This window comes from Aspergillus fischeri, genomic scaffold (genome assembly GCF_000149645.3).
Source record: "Aspergillus fischeri NRRL 181 1099437636247 genomic scaffold, whole genome shotgun sequence".
NCBI classification, from domain to species: domain Eukaryota; kingdom Fungi; phylum Ascomycota; class Eurotiomycetes; order Eurotiales; family Aspergillaceae; genus Aspergillus; species Aspergillus fischeri.
The window spans coordinates 729,876-745,853 of NW_001509772.1; the positions used below are offsets into that span (position 1 = coordinate 729,876).

Here is a 15,978-nt window from a genome sequence, read left to right on the forward strand (position 1 = left end):
CTCGCTCCTATCCTCTTCTTGACATTGCAAGTATTACCTCGGACTCAAAAGAAATCTCGAATATCACATTGCCTACTCAAACCAAACTCCTTCCTCCTGGCTGAGGATGGAGGCCACGATATTCGTGCTCAGTTCTCTAGCCACCAATCTCGCTGGAATCTACTGGCATGTCCCCTTCACCGTCGTTGATCCTCATCACACGTTCCTTGAGCGACTTGTTGGCTCTGTTCAGGTGTCCAGCACCATCTACACTCTCAGGTATTGGCATCCTCTCGTGTTTCCCGAGTTTCCCGAAGCTGCAAAATGTGAAAGCACATGCGAAGGCCCATGTGAGAGCCCAGCACAGAATACTTCAATTGAGCTTGGTGGCGTGCTGAAGAATGTTATGGATCAGTATGTTCAGAAATCAAACTTGGCGACCCCTTGTCCCATAAATATTGGCAATTCTTGCAGTGATCAACCGCCTCCACTTACCACGATCCATCACACGCTCTTCGGAAGAATTTTTGACATCCCTCTCGATCAGAATTCTGCCGATTTATACTGGACTGTCTTCTTCACGGCCCTTGTACTGATTGCTATCATTCTCGTGTTGTGGAAGGGAATCACCCAGGGCAGCCGCAAGCATGACACGGATGCTACATCGGGTCAGAAATCAGACAAGTCAGCAGACCTTCCAAGCGAGAAAGAGGCCCTGAATTGGATTCGTATCGCTCGCTTTGCTGTCGCTTTGGGTATCAAAGACGATATTTCGCATGACAGCGTCAACATTAGAGCAAAGATCACGGAGATTCTAGAAAATCTGCACCATTTCCAAAGAGTTCTCCAGTCCGATTCCATGCTCGCCGAGTCCAAGGAAGGAGATGATGTGGAAACAAACAGAACGACACTCGCACAAGTCTTTGATGGTCACCTTCGGTTTTGCACCGAAGCAGTGAAAAGTGCCCTGGAGGTGCTCAATCAACTCAGTAGACGGGTGGACCACAGAATCAACCTACACGAACAGCCGGTAGACGGCTATGGCCACGGCCAAGGAGATCAGAAGCTTGAAGATCCAACTGATGAGTTTAGTCTGTATCAGCAAGAGTTTCTCACCAAGGACAAGCTGGAGGCGACAACATCGGCCATGGAAAAGCGCATTCTCAGAACAGTGGACGATCATATTGCAGCCCTTGACGAGGAAGCGAAGAAGCGAATTGGTAACATTGAGTCTGCACTTGCAAATATCTCAGCCCTTCACGAGGAAGCGAAAAGGCAGATTGATAATATCGAGTCCGCACTTGCAAAGGTTCAACAATCCCTCTCTGTTGGTGTCGTCGATCAGGAACAGCTGAACGAGACTATCGGCGGTCTCAAAGCAGACATGGAGAATCTCCGAACGTCATTGCAATCACTTTCTCGCGAAGGTAATGACTCGCAAGTTGGTGTCGATACCATCATTCACGAGCAACTGCAAAGCCTTGAAAATCGTGTGCGGTCCCTCGAGCGTGCGGCTTCAGTGACTCCCCTCGACAAGGAGCAGATTGAACAAGAACTTGACGAACTCGACCAAGCCGTAATCAGTCTGAAGAATTCGCATGCGGAAATTCAGTCGAAGCTCGACTCAACCGTCACCGAAACACAAGTGAAAGAAGCTTTGAAACAAATAGCCGCGCACCTCGAGCAACAAACTGAAGGAATGAAAAGCCAACTCCACGGGCTCATGGAAGCTTTGGATGAAGTCAAGAACGCTGCGATCAAGTCGAAGAACAATGACCCTCAACTTGCCAAACAATTGGAAGATATAGAAAGGGCGATCGATGATTCAGCAAAGGAGGTACAATGGTTCAGAAAAGATCTTGACACACACGCTCTGGAACAAAAAAGTCTGCGCGAGGCAGTCAACCGTGCCTTGGAGTGGAATAAGGAGCTTGAGGACGGAATTAAGCAGAAGATCAGCAGAGTAACCAGGAATATCTTGGAAACGAATGCCCGGATGCATATATCGACCGAAACCAAGGATAAGCTCGAAGAATACAAGTGGCATCAAAGGAACATGAACATGAGTATTTGGGGACACCTACATAAATGCATGGACGCTCTTGGCATCAAATTCGACTTGAGCGCCGCTGATCTAGTAACTGTACACGATAGGAACCAGGACCCTGTCGAAAAGCCTGAGTCGAATGATGAGCATCTTGCTGCAGAGCATGGCGCACACAAGACCGAGACTGACGTTGTCGATGAAGGGCCCCAACAGGACGAAGCTCAAGCCGCAGGATTTGAGGCCCGATCGCCAAAGGAGACAGCCCAACCTACAAAGGATGAAGCCGGAAGCCCAAAGAGCGAAGCTCAAATAAACGAACAAATACAGACATTCGACGATCAACACCGCGCGAGTGGCCAGTCTGAGCCGATCAGTCCTAGGACTTCAAAACCAGCTTCCCAAGCAATTAGTGGTCCAAAGCAATCACCCGTAGCAGGCTGGGGTGATGAAGCTGCAAAGCACGACAAAGCAGACACAGCAGGATCGCGAGCAGAACATAATCAAGAGGGTGAAAAGGGCCACGAATCTGCTGCATTGGGAACCCACAAAGAGACTATAGCGCAATCGAAGGCATCAGTAGGAACCCAGTCTCCTCAGACACCGGGGTCTGCGAAGGGCAAATCATCTGGGAAGCACGCCCCAGAACCCCTCCGTCTGAAGACCGAGACATCTACCTCCGCAAGGCACGAGAAGGGCCAGGCTCCGGCTCAGTCGCCTTCAAAGCCCAACATTGAGTCTACCTCTGCTGAACTGAGCAAGAGTAGGTGGGCTCCCTCAACTTCGACCCAGGCTCAGTCCAAAACACCTACTCATGGAGAGACTGAAGGGGGCCAGTTGATTACGCCAATTCTAACCCAGCCGCCTTCGAAGCCAAACACTGAGTCTGCCTCCGCCGGAATGAGCAAGAGTAAGTGGGCTCCCTCAACTGCGACCCAAGCGCAACCAAAGACATCAGAAGGAACCCATTCGCCTCAGACACCGGGGTCTGCGAAGGGCAAATCATCTAAGAAGCACACCCCAAGAACACCCGGTTTGAACCCGGAGGCATCTACCTTCTCCGCAAAGCGCGAGAATAGCAAAGGAGCTGGCGCGGCTTCAGCTCAGTCGCCTTCAAAGTCAAGCACGGAGTCTGCCTCTGCCGAAATGAGCAAGAGTAGGTGGGCCTCAACTCCGACCCAGACTCAATCCAAAACACCTACTCATGGAGGGAATAAAGGGGATCAGCCAGCTAGCCCAGCTTCAGCCCAAGTTCCATCAAAGCCACCCACTTCTGCTGAACTGAGCAAAAGCAGGTGGGCCGATGACTCTCCAACCGCGCAGAGATCAAAGAGTGTTTCCTTGCCCTCCGAAAAGAACCCGAAAGGAGACCTTGGTGAGACCTTTTGAACTCAACGGCATAGTTCAGAATTAATGCTCTTCCAGTAGATTTCTTTGATTTAGTTCTATCGTTTTTGCGGATTGCTTGTGGCTCTTTGTGCCACCTGAATTACTTGTCTTTTGTCTGATATAGTTTGGAGAATCCTGGAGTTGGTGCTCACGTGAGTTGTTTTGTTAGTTTCTGCCATCTGAGATTGAGTTTTGGTTGTTTGGGACAAGTCATATCGGTTCACGCAGTTGCAAATGTGGGATCTTTCATGTTGATTCAGCTCTGGCGAAAGCAAACTCTAATCGATCAAGGGTATCATAATTGTAAAGTCAAAAAGGCCACTGCAAGCCTCAACGCCAAATCAACGAACCGAAGTCCTCAACAACAAATTCACACAGTGGCCTGCTCAATCAGGTATTTTCGACAGGCAGCCTTCAGCATATCGATACGTCTCTGGGTATGAATGAAGACCTCGCGGTACATGTCCAGACTCTCCTGAACAACTTCCTGGCGCGATTTGGAGCCTGCACAGATCTCACGCATACGGAGCTCCATCTCCTTACGCAGAAATGGTTTGCTGAGAGACGGTTTATCCGGTAGATTGGCGACCACGTTGTCATAGCCTTCCACCAAGGCAATACCTAGGCGAGTTGGGATGAATTCCTTCACAGCGTTGCGACCACTTCCTCGCGAATGAACGGCGACATACTCGCGTTCCTTGATTTTGGCAATGTGTTCGGCCATGGTGGCGTCCGTCCCTATTCCGTTCGCGTCCATGAGCCCGATGAGTTCTGGTTCGGTCAAGTAGTTGGGGGCCGTTGTCTTGCCCTCGAACATGTTGGCTTCAGTCGGCACGAAAACTTCACCCACTCGGAAGTTGGGCAGTTGTTGGCTACTCTCCCACTTGTCGTATACGTAAACTTCAAGGTAGTTCTTCTCTAGAACGACCAGTCCATTGGCGTGAAACTTCTCGTCGCCATATTGGATCTCAATCTCGGTGCTTTGACCCTTTGCGTCATCGGAGCAGCATGCGAGGAATCGCCTGACTACAAACTCGTAGACTTTCTTCTCGTCAGAGTTCAGTGCACTTGGTGAGACCCAACATACTGGGTGGATAGGTGGATGCGCGCGGTCATTGTGGCGCCCGGAACGAGGAGTTTTGAACGCGCCATTGATGAGACTTCATAGTTGAGAGAGTCAGTAATGTCAGAGAATGTCTGATTTAAAGAACTCTTACCCTCGGGCGTATTCACCCCAGTTAGTATCAGGGTATTGCTTCTCAATTAACTTCTTCAAATCGATCCCTTTGTCAAATTGATCCGTCTCAGTACGAGGATAGCTGATGTAACCCTTGGTATAGAGAGATTCTGCAGCCTAATCTTGAATAAGCTTGCTGGTGAGAGCTTAAGCACGTCGTACAGCAACATACCTTCATGACCGCCGAACTGTCCATGCGAAGGTACCTGCTGCCCATCATCTGTAAGTCCACCGTCGTTAACGGCAGAGGTCTCCATTTGCTGGTGGGTTTTTGGTTGACTTTTGTCACTTTAGCCGTCTTTGCTAGCAGACACCTTTCCAGCATGACGGTCACGGCCGCCCTGTCGAAAAGATGGACTCTCCTCCACAAGAAGTTGACCTTTTTCCTTTCCTGGACATGCACCACCTTGATTCCCCAGAAAGTTTCCGGCTTGAAATTCTTCACTCGTAGATATCGATCAACAACAAAGCCCAGGGTGGGGAATTGACATGATCCTGTTGATTGAGTCAGCTTAGATTGATACTGGCATCAAACAAGCTCAAAGGTAGGCCAACTACGTACCGTAACTGATGAGTTTATTTGCCAGATCAGCACACATACGTTGCAGTTGAAGACTCTGCAGTCGCGTGAATGCAGCACCAATTCGAAGGTCGAGTTCGATTCTGGCAGCAACTGCATTTGCTTGGTTCTCATCCACGTCTATGAGGGCCCGAGCAGCCCGTAGAACATGCCTGTTATCGGGTGAGCATTGCTGATGAAAAAGAGCTTCATCCATATACACTCACGCCCTCTCTGTGTTGCTGAATCGAGCTCTTTTGACCAGGATACGCTGGTTCCCTTCTTTGGCTTTTTTGCGGACTTCGGTACCGATGTGCTCTCCCTCTCGATCACAGTCGGTCCAGATAAATAGAGCCCTCGACATTCTGGCCTGCTCCTTAATGTTTTCGGCGATTGGCTTCTTGTCCTATACCCAGAGTTAGCCTTGCTGCGTGCTTCAAGAGATACCCATGACCAGGCCCGTGACGACCGAAAAGAAGTTGATATTGCGTACTTCTTCCACAAATTCGCGCACAGGAGCTTCAAAGAGTGCGCCAGGTGGGCATGAGAGCCAGCTTTTGTATTGGCTCTCAAAGTCGAGGGCCATCAAATGTCCCAGGACGCTGGTCATTGTGACTGAGCAGGTGCCCCAGGGGTCACCGAAATTGAACTCAAATAAATAGTTCTTCACATATTTATTACCATGTATAGATATCTATGTCTATCTCAGTATATGTGACTTCAATAGCCCGTGCCGGCTCAAGCCAACGGTCACTCACAGTTTGCATGGAACCCCCGGAAAGATGCTGAGCCACAGCTTTAGCGATGGCAGGTTTCTCTGCCACGCAGAGAATCCTTGGAACAGGCATAGCAAATGGCCTGTCAATTCAAGAAGCCTCGTTTATGCCATACTCGATCCGCCCTTGTTGACACTTTTGTCATGAATTCAACATCATTGCTTCTTCGAGTAGAGGAACAATCGAGACGCGCAAAAGACGCGATCAACTTCCAGAAACGGAGATAGTAGATTTCTGCCTGTATGCCTGAGAGCCTTGACGCCTGAGGCAGCCAATGTCATCACCCCCAGTGTTCTTCGCCAAAAGCGGTAAGCGTGCTGTCCAATGAGAGCGCTCGTCCGCGTTGTCATGATGGCATCCATCTCTTTGTTTTGCCTCGATGTTTTGATTCTCCTCGATCGACAAGAAAAACATACAGAATCACCGTCGGGTGTCCAATAACTTCAAACTGCGACACCTGCTCTGAAGTCGTTCGAAATGGCGATCCCACTTTCTCAAGTTCACTCTGTTGTGGACTGTGCCTCTTTCAACCGCACCGTGCTGCCCTTCCTGTCACAGTTGACAACGCTTCCTGCGCAGCTGCAAGTGGCCGCCGCAACGAAAGATGTGGACGCTCTGAAGGATATTTATCTTTCGACAAACCCTTTTATCTCGGCGCTCGGGTTCACTTTGGTTTTGTGGGTGCTCTTCGTCGTGGCAGCGGAATTCAACCGCAACTATTCGCAGGTTGATCGGTTTTGGAGTATCCTGCCGTCTGTGTATAATGTGCACTTTGTCGCTTGGGCGCGCATGTGGGGCATTAAGAATCAGAGCTTGGATACCATCGCACTCATCACTTTGCTCTGGAGTGTAAGTATATTAACACGAGGACTTTGTATCTGCCGCCGACTCTAACTCCGCTTAGATCCGATTGACGTTCAACTACTGGCGCAAGGGAGGTTATCAGATCGGTTCTGAGGACTACCGCTGGGAGATCGTGAAGTCTCGGCTTAACAACCGGTTCCTCCTCTTCCTGCTCAACGTCACCTTTGTCAGCTTCATTCAGCCGATGCTGCTTCTCCTCGTGACGGCGCCTACCTACAACTTCATTCTCCTCTCGCGCCTCCCTGGAGTTGAACCGTTCGGTCTCCCCGACCTTATCTTCTCGCGCCTTGCATTCTTCTTCCTCATCATCGAATACTTCGCCGACCAGCAGCAATGGAACTTCCAAAGCGCAAAGAAGGAGTACCAGAAGACAGCTCGCATCCCCGACCAGTACAAGGGCCAATTCACTCCCGAGGACCTGGAGCGCGGCTTCGTCGTTAGCGGCCTCTGGTCACTGTCCCGTCACCCGAATTTTGTCGCCGAGCAAGCCATCTGGCTCACTCTGTACCTGTGGAACTGCTACCGCACCGACAGCTACATCCAGTGGACTGGACTGGGCGTTTTGGGCTACATGCTCATTTTCCAGTCAAGCACCCGGCTCACCGAGTCGATCAGTGCAGGCAAGTACCCTGAGTACAGCGAGTATCAGGCGCGTGTGGGACGCTTCATTCCTCGCTTTTCTGTCAAGCCCAAATACAATGGCAGCAAGAAGAAGACCCCTCGGTCCAAGACTGAGTCGGCAGGCACTGCGACGCAGGAGGGCAAGAAAAGTCAGTGATGGGAGAGGATTGGGGTCTCCGATGCAGGATTTCTGTCGATTAATTCTTGTTACTTTTAATCTCTGGGGTACTGGGGGACTGAAATTTCTTAATATATATATTGTTAGTTTTGAGTGAAATTTGATATCTGTTTCTGGTTGGAGTATTTGGTCCGCTATATCAAGCTACCAGGGGAACACAAGGCTGCTACACCCAGACTTCAAAAGAATGAGAAACTCAAGTCACATAGCGTTCTAATTGTGTCAAATGATATTCCACCACCCAGGACTAGATGGTTACAAAATATACAGGAGTACACTTAGATAAGTCAAAAATCTGAAGTTGAAACGCGAGCGAGATGAGTGAAGAGGAAGGGAAATGCAGAGATACCACAAAAATCCTAATATTTATGATACAAGTGAAACCAATGGGGAGAATAAGATGTGAATACAGCGGAGAGGCTTCAGTCGTTCAATAAATACAAATCCTGACATAAAGAAACATGTAACACCCTCCTCGCCTGACCATGGATACCCGTTGTTTCTATAGTTCATCGTCTACGAGGGCGGTTTAGCACCATCCTCGGAACCTCCTTCAATCGGCGGCGTAGGCTCCGGAGGAGCAATGGTCTGTCCATGGGCGGCACCAAAGTACTTGGCGAACTCGCCAGAGTCGGGATAGGGTCTGGGACCGAGGAGTCTAATCATGTCATCACGGCTGAGGACTTCCTTGGCCAGGAGCTCTTCGGCGACAATGCCAACTTCCTTCTTTTTCTCAGTGAGTAGAGCGCGGCATTGGTTGTATGCCTCATTGACGATGCGGCGGACTTCACTGTCGATCTCCCGAGCGGTGTCCTCGGAGAAGGGCTTGTGAAGCTGCTGTTGAGGGTCCTCCTCGTAGTAGATGTATTTGAGCTTGGGCGACATGCCGAACTTGGTTACCATGGCCGTTGCCATGCGGGTAACTTTGTTGAAATCATCGCTGGCGCCGCTGGTAACCGTGTCGAAGTGCAGCTCTTCGCTGACACGGCCTCCCAGAGTCATAGCCATGCGATCCATCAGCTGGTTTACGTTCATCAGGTATGTGTCACCACCCGCTGGCAGATACTGTGCGTAACCCAGAGCTCCTTGACCCCGAGGAATAATCGAGACTTTGAGCAGGGGATCGGCCCAACGGAAATACCAGCCACAGATGGCGTGTCCAGCCTCGTGGTAAGCAACCGTCCGCTTTTCTTCAGGAGAGAGCACAAGTGATTTCTTTTCCAAACCGCCGACGACACGCTCGATAGCCTGCTCGAAGTGCTTCATGGTGATGGACTCGGCGTTCTCACGAGCCGCTAATGAGAAAAATTAGCATTGCTGGACACCCACAGACCAAAGTTTTGAAACTTACCAACCAAAGCTGCCTCATTGACACAGTTAGCAATGTCAGCACCAGCGAAGCCAGGTGTCAAAGCAGCCAGTCTGCCTTCAAGATAATCCATATCCTCCTTGGTCACAATCTTCTTCAGATGGACGCGGAAGATCTGTTTCCGGCCTTCCATCGTTGGTCTGTCGATAGCAATGTGCCTATCAAAGCGCCCAGGCCGCATCAAAGCCTTGTCGAGGACATCGGGTCTGTTGGTACCAGCGAGAACGACAACTTGTTCCGTAGTGTTGAAACCATCCATCTCCGTCAGGATTTGGTTCAGGGTGCTCTCCCGCTCATCATTACCTCCACCGAAGCTCTGCTTGGCTCTAGATTTACCGATAGCATCGATTTCGTCGATGAAGATGATGCAAGGGGCATTCTTCCGGGCGTTGGCGAAAAGATCACGGACACGGGAAGGGCCGACACCAACGAACATCTCGACGAACTCGGAACCGCTGACGCTGAAGAAAGGTACGCCGGATTCACCAGCAGTGGCCTTTGCGAGCAACGTCTTACCCGTACCCGGAGGACCTGACAGGATGGCACCGCGAGGGATCTTGGCACCGAGTTTCTGGAACTTTTCAGGAGTCTTGAGGAAGCTGACGAACTCCATGATTTCGACTTTTGCTTCGTCCATACCCGCAACGTCGGAGAACTTGATCTTGATATCGGTTTCGTGATTGAAGCGCTTGGCCCGGCTCCTTCCCATACCGAAGATCCCGCTCTGACCACCTGCACCGCCGGCGGCACGTCTCGACAGCCAGAAGAAAGAACCTATCAGGAAAAGTGTAGGAGCGAAGGACAAAATTGTGGTAAGCCATGGTACCTCGTCAACGTAGGCGACGGGAATCCGCTCGGAGCTTGGAATCCCAAGCTCATGCTGAGCTTCATCTAACCTGCGCTCAAAGCTATCCACGGAACCAATACTAAAGTAATAGTGGAAATTCGGCTGTAGCGCCGGCGAGTCAGGGTATACCCGAGCCAACGCGTCGCGGTGCAAGTCCACCTTGACTACGGCATGATTGATAACGGTCAGTTTTTCCACAAGACCCTTGTCGAAGAAGTTCGCTCTAAACTCTTGCCATGTGATCTCCTTGCTGTTTTCCCCAGGAAAGAAGCTGCGGTATACATAGTAGGTGATGAGCGAGGTGATCAAAAACGAGGCGGGGTCGAACTTGATCTCGAAAGTCCGGAAATTCGGAGGTGTTTGCTTGTTCGCCTGATCTCGACCCTTCTTTTGCTCTCGCTGCTGCTCCTGCTGCTGTTGTTGCTTTTGCTGCTCGCCCTGTGCACCGCCCTCTGACTTGGCTTTCTCCTTATTCCGTTCCTCCTCAATCTGGTTCAGTTTGTAGGCGTAGTCGGTCATGTGCTGCGACATGTATCGTGTTAACTTGACATAATCCATCAGAGATGCCGGCCTTCCGGACTGAACGTGCTTCTCGATGAACTGCCGCATCTCCGCCGGTAACCCCTCCCTTAGCAACAGTGTCCGGATATCATCCAGCATCTGATGTTGCGATGGCGGCACCTTGTTCTTCAGGTGGTCGACGAATAGATTGACTTGTTCCTGCTCCTCCTTGCTAAGAGGAGACTCGGGATCGTTCGGCGTCTTCCCATCTCCAGGTTTCCCGCCGTCCTTCCCCGGTCCCGTCGCTGCTTTGTTCTGGCCGCGTTTGTCGTTCGGGGGCTTCGGACCCCCGGGGGTTCCAGTAGCATAGGTCCTAGCACGGTGGGCCGTGATCAACGATGATAATCTCGACTGCGAAACACGCGCAGACAGCGGACGTGTGCGATTGATGCATTCTGCGGCTCTCCTCGAATATCGAGCAAGATTGCCTGGCCGTCTGAGTAAGGTGGCCATGGACGAGGTAGATGAGCCCGAAGGCGAGGTCAAAGAATTAAATTAGGCTCACTTCAGTTAGAAAGAAAGTCCGCGGAAGCCATAGAGGCTCTAGATGAGACAAGGAAGAGGTAGGAGATGTTTGTTCGGGCCTGAGAGGAGCTCTTGCGGATGCAGTTCGCCGCCAGCCATTGACACCTTCCGTCGGCCTGGGATTTTTCGCAGTTCCGCTGGTTTGCTGACTCATCGATCGCAACCAGAAAGGTCGCATCGGAATCTCAACGGACATGATTTTACAGTATGATTTAGGTATGGTTGTTCGAAATAGATCCATTACGCGTTATCTTTGACCTTTCGGGTCATTTAAAACAGACACATTCATCTGTTCAAGGCATATTGTTAGACGTCGTTTATATGAGTATGTATCTGTTTCATATTGAAGTCAACCCTTCCTTTCCGCCTTGACCAGAGGCATTCTACTATTTTGTACAAATCGTGATAAACATTGTCCAATGGATAAGATGAGCAAGTGGAGTGTTGTCGAGTTTCTTCACAAGCCATAAACGCCTTTTATGCCCGAGAATGTAAAAGAAAAGAAAATAAATGCACCGCAGCGAGCGAGTAGAGAAAGCCCGGCTTGACTCCGTTAACTCCGATGCTCTCCTGAGCCCAAATAAGCCTCCCACGCTGGTGTCCGATTCGTTATTCGGTTTTAATCAATATTAGGCTGTCATCACAATCCACCGTGGGGTGGACCGTTGCTGTCGAAGACCGGGAAATTTGTTGACATGTCTGCCCAGTCCCATTCGATGGTCATCGGCATCTGCCACAAATCTTGAGGGACGAAGGGCTGCTGAAAGGATGACAAAGGGGTACTTGCGGTAGCCGAATATGGTGGTTGATCGGCAAAACTGACACCTTCCAGCGGATCGGGACTCAACATGTCCTGGTAATCCTGTCCAATACCGGGCATAGCCTGTATGTTGGGAGGGATATTGGTTGAGATACCAGTCGTCCCGGGGATTTCACGATTGGAGGCAAAACCTCCTGCATCGTCGGCCATAGTATTACAGCCGGGATCACCTGGATTTTCAGCGAACAATGGCGACGACATTGGGACATTTCTTGACGGCGCCTGAGTGGGCTGCGTCGTCGAGGGTGAGGGTGCGGGATGCTCTTCGGGGGTACTTTGCTGTAGGTTGACCGGTTCCTCGGGTGATTTGCGCTTCTTTTTCGAATATGACTCCTTCTCAGCTTTATCAAGGACCACCTTCGCAATCCTCTCGAATTCCCCGCATAGACCAAGCATCCGCTTGATGCTGCCGTTCGACTCATCCGAGACCAAGGTCGACAGGAAATTGACGACTACATTCATCAACTTGACATCTGACCGCGCGCGAGCATCACTGGGATTCTGGAGAATATTGGCAAAGAGTGTGACAAGAGCCGACACGGGATAGTATAGTATCAACCTGAGTATTGTTAGCTTAGAAGCAATATCTTTTTTCCAGAGACAATGCACTCACCAGACACATGCGAAATCACCCTGCGGAATGTATTTAATGAGGTTAATAGACGCCCTGGCAGCAGTCACACAGAGTACCGCCGATAAGAAGACCCTAGGATTCAAGGGCCTGGCATTCAGGCCCTGGATGGCGTAATTGGACAGACGACTTGTCCAATAACCGTGATGCACAGACATACGGTGAATGGTCGTTAAACAGTTATAGTAGGCGAAATGTAGGACAACCACATGGAGAATGAGAGGTGTGTGCGAAGCCTTGATCTCATGTTCTGGCCTAAAATCCAGTGGGATACTGTCCTTCCAATCTTCAAGTTCCTTGTCGAGTTCTCCGATGGTATTCAGAAGCTCTCCATCAGACTGTTTTGACGCCTTGGCGGAGTAAAGCCGTTTGTACACCTTGCTTTCGATAGTAGCGAAGCGACACATGGATCGGAACAAGTTAAACTTGCTTCTACCGTCAGATAATGGGACATTGCCGATGTTGTCGGGTGGATCGTCGCTTGGTAATTCCACATTCATGTCGTCGTCGTCTTGTACCGGCGGACGCCCGGAGCGGAGACAAATGCTATGCGGCAGATTAGCACAAGTGCAAGATACTTGTGGTTAGTTCTACCTACTCTTTGTCAAGAAGATAGGCGATCCAGAAAACTCTCTTTCGCTGTTCAACTTCCACTGGGTTTAGACCGAAGCCAGAACCTCTCTTATGGAGGCCGATGCTGTGAGAAAGTCTGATTGCCGCCGCAACCAAGAAGAAGGACGGCTGGGGGTTTGGAGTTCCCTGTAAGAAAAGAGACTAATTTGCTGTCAGCACACCCAACGGCAATGCGTTCTTGACATTGTCTAGAACTTACCATTCCAAGCAGTGCTTGAACACTGAGAAGATCCGTATTCCGCATGGTCAGTTCCGTCAGCACTCCCATGGCATTTTTCAAATACAGCCAGGCTTTCCTGTCCTCTTCTTGCGGGACCAGATTGCTCATAACTCGTAATCTGTGAGCAATGGCTAGCACAACGTTGATGCTGGCCCACCAGCCCGAACCTTCGTAAGGATCTCGGGAATATTGTCGTTCGACCAGGTGCATGAAAGTCGGCTCATGGTAGAGCGGAAACATGCAGTTGAAGTTATCGAAGAAGTCTTTGAAAAGCGACATAGCTTCATCCTTCGGTGGCAACGGCTTGAACACGCGGCGAGCAAATATATCGCTAAAGATTTCAGGCTTCCAGTACATCCATTTGTTATCATCTACATAGGCCGATGAGATCATTTCTTGAAATGAGGTGTCGCCCGTTTTCTCATTAACCCACTGGATGCCTTTGGGAGAGAAGATCGAAAAACCTGATGACGAACCTGTGATCAGGACGGTCAGTGATTTATCCCTACCAACATGTACGTTATCGAGATGTTTACCGATGTATCGCGTTTCCCCGCAATTATTTGTTACGAGGGAACACATCATGTCTGACAGGCCCTCAACCTCCGTCTCTGATTCCTTTTGCGATTCCGGGGACGTAGCAGCTGTCCGTGGGCTTGATTGAGACTCTAAGCGTGGAGTTGAATAGTGCGATGAGCTATTTTGCTGTGACATAGCGGTCTGACTTTGGCTGGGGATGTTGATCTTCTGTGGATTATGCGGAGTATTCGAACCGCTTGTGTGATACCGGTCAGCAAGACGCTTCTCCAGCGTTCCAAGGTCTGTTTTTCCTCCATCGTCTTCTGACAAGAGACCAGAAAGACGCAGTAAAGACTCCATCCTCCCTAATCGGTTTTCGAGGCCCTCGATATATTTGGCACTAATCGCGATGGAAAGTCAGCATAAGGCATTCAGACGAGAAGCAGAGAAGTAAGCATACCCTTTAGGAGGATTCCGCTTTTTCTCAACCTGGGTGAACACACAATCCGTCTTGTAGTTGGTACAATGCGAGCATTTGGGCATCTTCCCATCACATTTGATCTTCTTCTTCCGACACATGTCGCAGGCCTACCTCAAAGACAGTAAGTCAACGGGTGAGCTCGACTTCAGAGCATGAGATGCGTCCCCACTCACCCTCGCGATCCTTCTGCGTTTCGCATCACTGTTATCATCCGCCGCGCCGATTGAAGGTTCATCATGAAAGGTGGGATTGGAGAAAATGGGAGCGACGGGAGAGCCATCATGTCCGTATGACCCGAACAAATGAGGTTGCTGATTCATTAGCATGGGCATATCGAAGCCCATGCTCTCTGTTCCGTCCCCTATACCGTCCATCGCAGTTGCATGTATGGCCGATGATGCCTGTTGTCGCAAGTAGCTCTCCAATGGCAGAGTGGAGCTAAACAGGCGTTTGACTCGAGTGATCTGATCAATGCGGGGTCTCGGTATCTAGATTCGGAGGCCGATGTAGAGGATAAGCAGGTTGGTATTCGCTCCAAATCGACAGATTGCAAAATGAGTGACTAGAGATGGTCGATGACGTTCGCCATCCAGCGCGAAATCGCTGGTAGAGGCGGTAAAGGCTGTCGAGAAAGAATAAAAGGATGAATCAAAGACCTGGCTTACTCGATCTTTGCCCCGAGGCAAGCACGTGGCGAGCCCAAATACTACACCTTCAAAGGTGGGGAATGAGAAAATCCTTCTCTCTCGTCAGCTGCAGATTAGAACTGCTACTGATTAAGTACCATGTAGGCAACAAGGACAGGAGAAGAAGATAAAATTCGTTGAAAGAAGAGAGAAGGAATCATAGTTCGGTTTGCAGATTGCAGTTACGTATCAAACGGTGTTGCCTTTGGTTGACCAAGTCCGCTTAGTTGAGAGACTAAAGTGCAGCTAAATTCTTACAGGCTCTCACAGAAGACTTGGGCTGAAGCTTCCTGACCATACAGATTGAGCGTTGTTCCTTTTGTTTCTGCTATCAACCGATTAATAATTTCCAGAGTTCTAACTCTATCTAGTCGGAGACGCTGAACAGAAAGTCCGTCTCCCGTGGTTCAGCGTTTCAACTAGAAATTAGACTAGACTAAACACTGATTATTCTCCTACTCTTTCCCTCCGCGACTAACTACAATCGACTAAGCGGGATCAGCGCAACGGAAGCCGTTAACCCCGAAATCCGAGCGAAATCACCGCAAGGAATTTAGGGATTTTGAGGTTCCGCCTTCCATCGCTGGAACCCGGTGGGTTATCTAGAGTGGCGGTGGTCATGTGCTTCCCCCCCTTCCGAGTTTCTGATGGCCTCATGAGCCATGAATCATCCAGGATCCAGGATTTACGATCCATAGAGTATCACAAACGGATCCCGTGGTCGACGCAGTTGTGTTTGAATGAGTCTACAACGAAAGTCATCACTAGGGGCTATCTACTAGAGTACGGAGTCCCCAGTCCACTGCCTAATTTCTTCTTTTGTTCAGTCACTGTTTATTGTCATCCGGTCCTCAGGGATAACCGTATTCGTATTTCGTATGGCCGTATTCGTTATCCTTCAATCTCCTTGGCAGAGTGTGTGTCATTTGTTCGGTCTGAGACAGTACACAGCCATCCCTTGTCAATGATCGACGTCGACAGGGATCAAGACTCATCAGCATCGCTTTCGGCATTGTTCTCAAGCGTCCAGTGACTGTGC

At 50.0% G+C, this 15,978-nt stretch overlaps 5 protein-coding genes across 5 annotated transcripts, besides 2 other annotated features; 2 read left to right on the plus strand and 3 right to left on the minus strand.

Annotated features, from left to right (window-relative positions):
- Positions 1 to 106: 106 nt before the first annotated feature.
- Positions 107 to 3,412, plus strand: NFIA_035050 (uncharacterized protein; the record flags this gene model as incomplete). The annotated part of the gene is made up of 2 exons (XM_001265833.1): positions 107 to 393; positions 454 to 3,412. 2 exons carry the CDS (start codon positions 107 to 109, stop codon positions 3,410 to 3,412), a joined length of 3,246 nt encoding a protein of 1,081 aa, XP_001265834.1.
- Positions 1,167 to 1,286: a microsatellite.
- Positions 3,413 to 3,782: 370 nt separating the features above from the next.
- Positions 3,783 to 5,818, minus strand: NFIA_035060 (DNA topoisomerase 3; the record flags this gene model as incomplete). The annotated part of the gene is made up of 6 exons (XM_001265834.1): positions 3,783 to 4,572; positions 4,630 to 4,766; positions 4,822 to 5,144; positions 5,212 to 5,381; positions 5,436 to 5,614; positions 5,702 to 5,818. 6 exons carry the CDS (start codon positions 5,816 to 5,818, stop codon positions 3,783 to 3,785), a joined length of 1,716 nt encoding a protein of 571 aa, XP_001265835.1.
- A 643-nt stretch (positions 5,819 to 6,461) lies between these two features.
- Positions 6,462 to 7,626, plus strand: NFIA_035070 (DUF1295 domain protein; the record flags this gene model as incomplete). Its single annotated transcript, XM_001265835.1, has 2 exons — positions 6,462 to 6,833; positions 6,889 to 7,626. The coding sequence occupies 2 exons, from the start codon at positions 6,462 to 6,464 to the stop codon at positions 7,624 to 7,626; spliced, it is 1,110 nt and encodes a 369-aa protein (XP_001265836.1).
- A 537-nt stretch (positions 7,627 to 8,163) lies between these two features.
- Positions 8,164 to 10,877, minus strand: NFIA_035080 (ATP-dependent metallopeptidase FtsH/Yme1/Tma family protein; the record flags this gene model as incomplete). Its single annotated transcript, XM_001265836.1, has 2 exons — positions 8,164 to 8,942; positions 8,999 to 10,877. 2 exons carry the CDS (start codon positions 10,875 to 10,877, stop codon positions 8,164 to 8,166), a joined length of 2,658 nt encoding a protein of 885 aa, XP_001265837.1.
- Positions 10,262 to 10,297: a microsatellite.
- A 712-nt stretch (positions 10,878 to 11,589) lies between the features above and the next one.
- atrR (transcription factor atrR) lies at positions 11,590 to 14,351 on the minus strand (the record flags this gene model as incomplete). The annotated part of the gene is made up of 6 exons (XM_001265837.1): positions 11,590 to 12,328; positions 12,383 to 12,946; positions 12,999 to 13,174; positions 13,233 to 13,729; positions 13,790 to 14,172; positions 14,233 to 14,351. 6 exons carry the CDS (start codon positions 14,349 to 14,351, stop codon positions 11,590 to 11,592), a joined length of 2,478 nt encoding a protein of 825 aa, XP_001265838.1.
- Positions 14,352 to 15,978: the final 1,627 nt, after the last annotated feature.